The sequence below is a fragment of the Brassica napus genome, unplaced genomic scaffold (genome assembly GCF_020379485.1).
Source record: "Brassica napus cultivar Da-Ae unplaced genomic scaffold, Da-Ae ScsIHWf_2276;HRSCAF=2934, whole genome shotgun sequence".
NCBI lineage: Eukaryota > Viridiplantae > Streptophyta > Magnoliopsida > Brassicales > Brassicaceae > Brassica > Brassica napus.
In genome coordinates this window covers 345,015-355,855 of record NW_026015668.1, presented here as the reverse complement: position 1 = coordinate 355,855, position 10,841 = coordinate 345,015, and the positions used below count along the sequence as shown (strand labels likewise).

The following is a 10,841-nucleotide window of genomic DNA, read 5'->3' as shown; positions in this document are numbered from 1 at the left end:
TAAATATTTAATTTATGTATTATATTAAAAAAATTAGTATTTTTTGTTAAAAAAATATTTTTAATTATTTTGACGGATCAGGATATCCGTGGATAATAGAATATCGAGACGGATATCCGGAAACCACGAATCCGAATCCGCATACCCTAAATTTCCCGGATATCCAGATCTGTCACAGGGCTATGTAGATAAGGTCACCTATTGCTTTCCGTGAACGTAAATTAAGAAACTATTGTATCAAATAAAATATTATGCTTTTATATAATCTCGAGAACTATACTTCCTCTGCAACACGCCTCAATTATGCGAGCTAATACTTAAATCCACCAGACTATATTTTATCTTCAAAGTTTTCAACATAATATCTTTTTTATTCAACGAGCTTCTTTGAGCCTAAACAAGAAAACAGACATTAAACATTTGAAATATTATGGACGCAGCAGACAAGAAAGTAACGAGGTGTTTCAGCTGCACGAGAACAAAGAAAAAGAAGAACAAAGAGGATGAGAAATTAATTGCATCTAGAGGAATCGCAAAGAGATGGAGGGATCTGAGTGGCCAAAACCATTGGAAAGGGTTGTTACAGCCGTTGGATCAAGATCTTCGGCAATATCTAATACATTACTGCGAGATGGCCCAGGCTGGCTATGATACTTTCAACATAAACACCCAATCTGAATTCGCCGGCTCTAGCATTTACTCCAGAAAAGATTTCTTCGCCAAGGTAACATCAAAGTTAAAAATACAAAACGTCCTAATTGGTATGCATTGTCAAAAACGTTCTAGTTTGTAAGCGCTAAATATTATGAACCACTAATACAATGCTAAGTATTCTAAAGAATCTATCAAATTGACCATTAATACAATGCTAAGTGTTCTAAAGAGTCTCTCAAAATAACCATTAATACCATGCCAAGTGTTCTCAAGAATCTTCAGGTTTTTTCATAAGTGTCTCATTCCTGAAAACATCTCATGAATTTTTGACGGGATGAGGTAGCCCGCTTGGCGAAGGACCCTGGGGCCAATTGTCATGCTCACAGGTTCGACGCCAGGCGGTGGCGAACTGCCCATCCTGTCACCCACACGGATATGGGTCCATGCTTTCGGGCCCATTTGAATACCCGGAGAGAGAGTCTATCCGTGGGCTGCACCTCCCCTTGGGGATTAGTCTGGGCCTAAGGGCCTGGGATACTCCCAGGTTAAAAAAAAAAAAAAAAAAAAAAAAAAAAACTTTCCTTTATTTTTATTAATTTTATTTTAATAATAAAATCATAAACTATCCTCAGTTAAATGCTCTAAAGTTCTTTAAAACTGACCGTTCTTGTTTAATAATAAAATCATGATCACATTCTTCGGTCAATAAAAAATCGATGTATACTAATACACTATATGTGATATGCAGTTTTGTCCCTCGAGTGAGAAGGCATAATTTATCCCTAAACACAGCCTTATTTGTTGTAGTGTATACATAGTTCACTCAACATTTTCGTTGTTTTTCCCCATTTTCACGATTCTACCTCCGCAATAACACTATTAGAAGGAAGAAAATACTTATTATATACAATAAAGGGACATGTATCCTTATTATGCAAGAAATTTGATTATTAAAACACGTGCAGGTTGGTCTAGAGAAAGCGCATCCGTATACAAAGTACAAAGTGACTAAGTTTCTATTCGCGACATCACAGATCCACGTGCCTGAGTCATTCCTATTGTTCCCAGTGTCACGCGAAGGATGCACAAAGGAATCGAACTGGATAGGCTACGTGGCGGTGACAGACGACCAAGGCACGGCGGCTCTTGGTCGGAGAGATATAGTTGTCGCTTGGAGAGGCTCAGTGCAACCACTTGAATGGGTCAACGACTTCGAATTCGGTTTCGTGAACGCCAAAAAGATATTCGGTGAGAAAAATGATCAAGTACAGATTCATAGAGGTTGGTACTCAATATACATGTCTAAGGACGAAAGGTCACCTTTTAATAAGGCTAATGCTCGTGACCAGGTAATGTGTTGATCACTTGTTAAACGACGATTTTACCGTTTGGGTATTTTGAGAAATTCTCTTGATGAATTTTTGAAATGACATAAGGTATTGCGAGAGATTGGGAGATTGTTGGAGAAGTATAAAGACGAAAAGATCAGTATAAGTATTTGTGGTCATAGCCTTGGAGCTGCCATCGCGACGCTAAACGCTGCCGATATTGTGGCTAATGGTTATAACCGACCAAAGAGCCGTCCTGACAAATCTTGTCCCGTTACGGCCTTTGTCTTTGCTAGTCCTCGTGTGGGCGATTCTGACTTTAAGAAACTCTTCTCCGGGTACGTCCTATTAAATATTTACATTTACAACAGTTTTATATTGTCATCTAATAAAAAAATAGTACTCCTCTTTACAAATATAAAACATATAATAATATTTTCATTTTTTTTTGTTATGAGCCAAATTTCAGATAAATCCTTAAGAACTTTTTTGGCTAGATGAATGTGGAAACTGATAAATGTGAAAAACATACAAATACAAACTCACTAATTAGTTTTTCAAAAAGTTTTTTTTCGTTGACTTTCCAAATATATAATTTTAATATTTAGGGTTTTGAAGTTCTGTTGGAAAGTTTTTTTTTTTTGGTAAAAACCTTTGGAATGTTTTGTAGTCTACATGCAAACAATTTTTTTTGATAACTGTGGGGATTTCAAAGATTTTCTAGGTCCAAGACTAGTTTCACGAAACTTTGCATCTGGTATAGACGAATATTAAATCAATTTAAAGCACGGCTAGATGATCAATACTACTCTAACCCATGACAGAAATTCCAGATGGAATCCCTTTACCACTAGACCAAAGCGTTTTGATTACATTCAAACATTCAATCCCCAACATTCAAACCTTATCGGAATGATATTTGAGAAAACACTAAAAACATAAACTAATAAGACCAACAAAACACGAGTATAAAATTTCATTAATTAATTTTATGTAAAATATTAATTTCTGAAAGTAACAACCGTCATGAAAGTTATATATAATATCTAGCTTTAATCTAAATTAAACAATTTATTTACTAATACTATAATATGTAGGTCTGGGACTTATTATCCGAGATCCGCTCCGGATCTGCTCCGAAAATAGGATATCTAGGGTGCCCGGAGCCGAATCCGGATAGTAAAATCATGGATCCGTGCAAACCGAATACGGATCCGGCTATCTTAATTTTTAGGTCCGGATATCCGGATCCGGAGTATTTTTAAAAAACATTAAATTTTTAAATTTTATTAATATTTATATTTGATATATTAATATTTATACATGAATTAATCTTATAATATTATATTTTAGTTTTTATAATATTATAAACATATATAAATATATTTAAATATTTAATTTATGTATTATATTAAAAAAATTAGTATTTTTTGTTAAAAAAATATTTTTAATTATTTTGACGGATCCGGATCCGGATATCCGCGGATGATAGAATATCGAGACGGATATCCGAAACTCGGATATCCGGAAACCACGAATCTGGATCCGGATATTAAATCCACGGATCCGACGGATCCGGATCTGGATCCTGATACCCTAAATTTTCCGGATATCCGGATCCGTCTCAGAGCTAATAATATGTACTAGTCACCAAAAAATAATAGCATCCCGATAATGTAATTAGTACCCTGAATTAGCGTTATACTGGTTCTAATAATAACATATGTACTTATCTTCCATGGTCAATTTTTTTTCAAAGGAAACGTGACTTATATAATACAATAAATACAGATTGAAAGATCTCCGCGTGTTACGGGTAAGGAATCTACCGGACGTAGTTCCAATCTATCCACCCTTAGGTTACGCTGAAGTCGGAGACGAGCTTCCAATAGACACAAGAAAGTCACCATACCTGAAATCTCCAGGAGACCTGGCGACGTTTCACTGCCTAGAGGCTTACTTGCACGGCCTTGCGGGAACCCAAGGGACGAGCAAAGCTGACTTATTCAGACTCGATGTAAAAAGAGACATTGGACTGGTCAACAAATCAGTGGATGGGTTAAAAGATGAGTATATGGTCCCAGGACATTGGAGGATTCTCAAAAACAAAGGTATGGTACAACAAAAAGATGGGTCTTGGAAGTTAATGGACCATGAGATTGATGATAATGAAGATTTTGATTTCTGATTTTTATTGTTATTGTTATACTTAGAGCATCATTAACGGGGATTCTTAGGACGGAGCTCTTAGCGGAATATAAGAACCCGACTCTTAATTTTTAACTGAAAATGCTAAGAGTCGGCTATTAAATAAGAGATTTAAGAGCCGACTCTTAACTTTTTCAGTTAAAAATTAAGAGTCGGGTTCTTATATCTGCTAAGAACCCTGTACTAAGAACCTTGCGTATACAACCTTGCGTTAATGATGGTCTTCCGTTGTTAAGTGTGTTGATGTGTGGAGAGTTGTCACTTTTCACCTATTAAACTCTATTTTCATTTAAAAAGGTTAAGATCTATACAAACATCGACGCAAAAATAAAATAAGTAAACACGTGTACACCTAGCTTGACTGCCGTTACGTCTGAAATCATTTTTGTTTAACTTTTTATTTTAATATTATGGGTATTTCTGAATCAATCACTCTGACCAAATCGTTTCATATAATCAAGGAAAATTTGGACTCTTACCAACTCATTTTCCTCTGATTAGGACAATAGCAATTTCAACTGTTTGAACACTGTGCAAATTCACATATGATACTGATACTCCTATACGCCAACCTTTATGAATTATGTGTTTTGAGTAGGCAAAATCTTATGTCTAGATACGCAAGGATCCAATTTTTTGACATTTTCATCCAAATCCTTTAATGTCATATTGGTTTTCAATTAACCGCTGGGTTTCAAACTATATTTTTCAAATTTTAAAACCATATCTCTTTTCATACGATTATCTCTCTATTTTTCTGTCTCGAAAAAATCATTTTTAAACAGAAACCCCTAAAATCTGCCGGCGAGTTCGTGAGAAAATTGAGAACAATAATTCGCAACCTCCACCATACCCTAGAGATAAGTACAAACTTTGCTTTATTGGATCACGAATCTATGGTCGTTGATTCCTCACTGCTTTCTGCGACTTTGCCGGCAACTACTCTGACGGCGACTTGGCTTGCTCCTGGGTTTCGATTTCATCCGACTGATGAAGAACTCGTGAGGTATTACTTGATATCTACAAGCATGAGCTTTGGGACTTTCCAGGTTATCTAGATTTCTTTTATCTCTTTATTTTTTTTTTTAAATGCATCTTTGTGATTTGGGTTTCTTTGTGATGTGAGTTACTTGTTTCTGATTTGGCTTCTTTGTGGTTTTGTCTCTTGACTTAATTCTAGGAAAATAGTTTAGCTTTATACGTCATTTTTTGGGGAAATTTAGTTGTATATTTACCCCTTTGCTATGTTTAAACTGTAAACCTGCAACCTAAATCAACATATTAATAGTGCAAAAGTTAGTATTTTGGGCAGATTCCACAAGAGTTTCTTGACATCTTGTGCTTCAATTTTATTTGCTTTTGTTTTAGGGAATGACTTTCTTGTTATGTGTTTAGTTAGCCGTCTAATCATTTTTTTTATAGCTAAGATTATTCTTAGCTGAGTTGTGAATGTTTTATCCTGATAATAACATTTTCTAATATTTATATTTCATTTTGGTGAAGCTAATATTATGTTTAAAAGGACACATAAAATTTTAGCCGGTTACACACCAATCTATAATAATCGCAATTATTTACATGTTAGTCAGTTTGTCTAGTTAACAGAATTTACAAATGATATTTCTAAATTTTAAGGTTAAACTTCGTATAACCAACTTGTTACCATCATGTCATATTAATCCATTTACTTAAGTTTATGTCTTTTAACAAACGTTGTAGGAGCCAATGTCTTAAAGATTTGACATATCCTAATATACCTTCTCTACAACAATCTACTACAGTTGGAACGAATACTAAAACCGTGCAAAATGTGGATGCTTCTGCAGACATTTGGGTGGAACAAAGTAGGAACCAGCATAGTCAAAACAGTGCATATAATAGAGAAGGAGACATGCTCAGAAGAGAGTGAGACCATAGATGGATTTTAAGCAATGGTTTTCAATCCTACCGAACTAGAAATAATCTGATGTCTAGTATAATGCTTTTTTAGTAGTATTTCTAAGTGTTTAGTTAGAGAGAGTTGTGAAACTCCACAGTTTGTACTCTTAACTTTTTTTGGTTATAAATGTTTTGAAACACCGTTATGTATGTCAATAACAATCATTTACTTTACTTGATTGGTTCTTTATGTTTGTTTCACGAAAACTTTTCCAGCATTACAAAAGTATTAGATGAGAAAATAAAGTGATTTTGTCTACAAACATCATGTACGGAGATGGATATTCCTTCAATCTTAGGTGGTTATGTAATATACTAGACACGATTCATAACGTTGTTGGCCGGTTAATAATATTTCATAAACGGATTATGGATTAAAATGTGGTTAATAGTTAAAGTCTTCCTAACCTATCAGAAGTTTCACTCTCGCACTCTTTTTAGGACGAAAAGATACTTTACTTGATTGCGTCTTTAGAATTGTATAAAAAAGTTTACTAGTTTGAAAATATATTAGACGGGAAAATTGTTGAGTTATCAAGCATACATAATTTCGTATTTTGTATTTTTTATATTGTTTACATCAAGGAAAATTTAGTAGACCCTAAGAAAATTAATAGACGAAAACATATATTTGTTAGCTGGCCAGACTTATTTGATACTTATGTTGTATCATATTTTGTGCACACATATGTGTTCAAAATTATCTAAACACATTTTGCACCACTTTGATTTTTTAAGACATTTACCCGGCTAAACAAACAATTGCTTGTATAATGTTTTTTTTAGCCATGAATAAATTTTGTTAGCTAGCTAACTATCATATTGCTATATCCATCTATGTGAGGGTAACGAGATCCAATTTCTGACTTCAATTGAAATTCTATGGTTCTGGAGGTGAGGTGAGATTAGATGCCAGTCTTGATTGTCTGAGTGATCCGAAAAATTTTCAGATGCAAAAAAACTAAAGATGATGAACTTCAAGAGAGAGAACACATGATCTTGTTTGAGATTGTCGTGGGGATTGGTCTGATGTGATTGAGCGATTATGTATGTGTGGTAAAGATCATATGATACTTGACAAAATTTTCTTTGGTTTTATGTGGATTTATCAGTAGAATAAATAAGTATAGAAAAAAAGATCAAGATAGAAGATAATGATTACGGCAAGAGAACAAAAGAAAAAATCAATATCCTTGCAAAACTCTATTAACAAATATAAGTGAATAGAAAAATATTGCTAGTAAATAGAGGAAGCAAAATATTTTCTTGCATTACCACCTTTACGCGAGCACACCAAAAAATCTGAACCAAATCTTTATCTAATTTTTTTAATAGTTTTTAAAAATACTCTGACAGCTATTAGCTGTACCAAGCTCAACAGGTAAATAAGTACGTCTAATACGCAGGGGCACCGTCGTCATTCTGCATCTACTTTACGTACAACATGTAAATAAGTTTTACTGTTTTTGGCATTCCACTAGTTTCTGTTGTAAAAGAATTGGGAAACCGTATGTTTATTTCTGAATAATAAGTTCTGTTTATATAGGGGTTACAAGGAAAAGATAAATGGAAAGAGTACAAAACCTAATTCAAAAGGAAATAGGAAAACTACTAAAGATAACAAGAAAAGGAAAACGTCATAATCCTAAGTCGGTCCAAAACCGACCGATTCTCTCTCCCCTTGGTCGCGGCCGCGGCTGGGCCTGGTCGTGGCTGATGGGCCTTCTCTTCTGGTCTTGGTTAATAGCAATTCAGTCCATGATTTAAAACACTCCCCCTTGGATGCTATAACCATATGGGTTTGTATCATGCATGACGTTGTCTCATTAAAACCTCTCTAGGAAAACCAAAAACCCAAGGTGGGAAAAATGGAAATCGTAGACAGGAAAAAGAGTACAACACATGACACTCCCCCTGATGAAGACATCACTGAAGATCCTTCAGCTGTCGCATTCCTATCTGATGAACCAGCTTCTTGAATGTTGAGGTTGGCAGAGACTTGGTGAAAAAATCGGCTGAATTATCACTGGACCGAACTTGAACCACGTGAACTTCTTTAGCCTTCTGCATGTCGTGGGTGAAGAAGAATTTGGGCAAGATGTGCTTTGTTCTATCTCCCTTAATGTATCCATCTTTGAGCTGAGCTATACAAGCTGCATTGTCCTAATAGATTATCGTTGGCTCTTCCTTTTCCTTTCCCACGGCCAAGCCACTCTCCTTTAGGATATGGCCGGTCATGTTCCTCAACCACACAAGCTCTTGGCTTGCTTCAAACATGGCTATGATCTCAGCATGATTAGAGGATGTGGCCACTAAGGATTGTTTTGTGGACCGCCAACATACTGCAGCCCCACTGTGTATAAACACATATCCTGTCTGAGATCTAGCATTGTGTGGGTCCAATAAGTACCCAACATCTGCATATCCGGCCAAGCTATCTCCTTGTCAGCTCATATTGAACAACCCGAGGTCCTTTGTTCCTTGCAGATATCTGAACATATGTTTTATTCCGTTCCAGTGCCTAAGAGTCGGACATGAACTGAATCTAGATAGTAAACTCACGGCAAAACTGATGTCCGGTCTAGTATGACTAGCCAAGTACATTAAGGCTCCAATGGCACTTAAGTAAGGCACTTCCGGTCCGAGTGTCTCCTCGTCCGGCTTCTTTGGTCCGAATGGGTCCTACTCTAGGTCTAAGGACCTTACGACCATAGGACTTGACAAGGAATGAGCCTTGTCCATATTAAACTGCTTGAGTATCTTTTATGTATATGTCTTTTGATGCACAAGGATTCCTTTGTCTACATACTCAAATTGCAGTCTCAAACATAACTTAGTTTTTCCTAAGTCTTTCATTTCGAATTCTTTCTTTAGACATTCGACTATTTGGAAAATCTCTCCAGGGGTTCCTATTATATTCAGGTCGTCCACATAAACCGACATGATCACGAAGCCCTTACTGTCGAATCTCTTTATAAAAATACATGGACTTATTGGATCGTTCTTATAACCCTCTTTCATTAGGTACTCTGATAATCTGTTGTACCACATTCGACCTGATTGTTTCAAACCATATAAGGCTTTATTCAGCTTAATACAATGCTGTTCTCGAGAACCTTTCTTATCTTTGAGCTCAATACCCTCTGGAACTCTCATATGAATTTCATTATCCAGTGGACCGTACAGGTATGCAGTTATTACATCCATTAGGCGTAAATCAAGTTTCTCTTTTGCGGCCAGACTGATTAAATATCGCAATGTAGTTGCATCCACCACAAGGGAGTAAGTCTCCTCATAATTTATTTCTGGTCTCTGTGAGAATCCTTGTGCTACAAGCCGTGCTTTGTATCTCACTACTTCTCCTTTCTCATTTCTCTTTCTCACATAGACCCATTTGTATCCCACTGGTTTGACATCTCTTGGTGTCACGGCTATAGGGCCAAAAACGCCTCTTTTCTTTAATGATTCTAACTCCACGTTTATACCTTCTTTCCATTTGATCCAATCTGCTTTTTGCATACATTCATATATGGACGTGGGTTGTAGATCCTCATCTTTTTCCATGATCTCAAGTGCTACTTTATATGCAAATATATCATCGACGTCGATATATTTTCTGTTCCATTTCGTTCCAGACATTATATAATTTATAGAGATCTCTTGATTGTCTGGCCCTTGTGTCCCATGAAGTTCGGCGTCCCGAACCCCATCATTTGGAACGGTCGGATCAGTTGGTGTGGCCGGCTCACTTGGCTCGACCGTTCTGGTCGGCTCGGCCGGTCCATCAATGTTCTGGACGGTTTCCTTGATGCTCTCGGATCCAACACCTCTCTTGGACTTTCGAGACTGTTTATCTTTGGAACCAATAGGTCTACCAAGTTTGAGACGTTGTTTAGACTCTGTAGCCACTTGACCTTGTCCCTTCTGGACGTTTATTCTTATTGGTGCATTACAAGCCGGCATGTATGACTTTGTCACTCTATTTGGGTCAGCAAATAAATCTGGCAATTGATTAGATAGCTTTTGAAGATGTATAATCTTTTGGACTTCCATATCACATTCTTTAGTCCGAGGATCTTGCCAAAATATTGATGGTCAAGACCATTCTATTTCTTTGCTCAACCGGCCGTTATCTCCCCCTAAGGTCAGATATGTGGACTCATCAAACTGTGAGTCTGCGTATCTGTCCTTAAACAAATCACCGGTTGTTGGCTCAAGATACTTTATAATGGTTGGGGAGTCATATCCAACATATATTCCTATCCTTCTCTGTGGTCCCATTCTAGTTCTCTGTGCTGGAGCAATTGGAACGTAAACTGCACATCCAAATGTTTTAATGTGGGACACGTCAGGCTCATGACCCGTGATTAACTGGGATGGTGAATATCTATGCTCACTAGATGGCCTGATGCGAATCAGTTCTGCTGCATGTAATACTGCATGTCCCCATGCTGATACCGGGAGTTGAGACCTCATTAGTAATGGTCGGGCTATCAGTTGGATACGTTTAATGAAGGATTCGACCAAGCCGTTCTGTGTATGTACATGTGCCACAGAGTGTTCTACACTTACCCCCATGGACATACAATACTCATTAAACGCCTGGAACGTAAACTCACCAGCATTGTCTAGACGTATAGTCTTTAGAGGGAAATCTGGAAAGTGTGCCCTCAGTCTTATTATCTGAGCAAGCAGGCGTGCAAATGCCAAGTT

General features: G+C 36.7%; 1 protein-coding gene across 1 annotated transcript; it reads left to right on the top strand.

Moving 5' to 3' along the window:
• Positions 1–356: 356 nt before the first annotated feature.
• LOC125600466 (phospholipase A1-IIgamma-like) lies at positions 357–4,200 on the top strand. The gene is made up of 4 exons (XM_048773173.1): positions 357–724; positions 1,620–2,003; positions 2,091–2,320; positions 3,774–4,200. Exons 1-4 carry the CDS (start codon positions 431–433, stop codon positions 4,168–4,170), a joined length of 1,305 nt encoding a protein of 434 aa, XP_048629130.1. The 5' UTR covers positions 357–430; the 3' UTR covers positions 4,171–4,200.
• Positions 4,201–10,841: the final 6,641 nt, after the last annotated feature.

What these genes read in the sequence shown, in the direction of transcription:
- LOC125600466 (XM_048773173.1), top strand. Translation starts at nt 431, where the DNA reads ATGGACGCAGCAGACAAGAAAGTAACGAGGTGTTTCAGCTGCACGAGA. An exon ending in AGGCTAATGCTCGTGACCAG is followed by an intron (nt 2,004 to 2,090) that starts GTAATGTGTTGA and finishes AAATGACATAAG; the next exon opens with GTATTGCGAGAGATTGGGAG. An exon ending in TTTAAGAAACTCTTCTCCGG is followed by an intron (nt 2,321 to 3,773) that starts GTACGTCCTATT and finishes CAATAAATACAG; the next exon opens with ATTGAAAGATCTCCGCGTGT.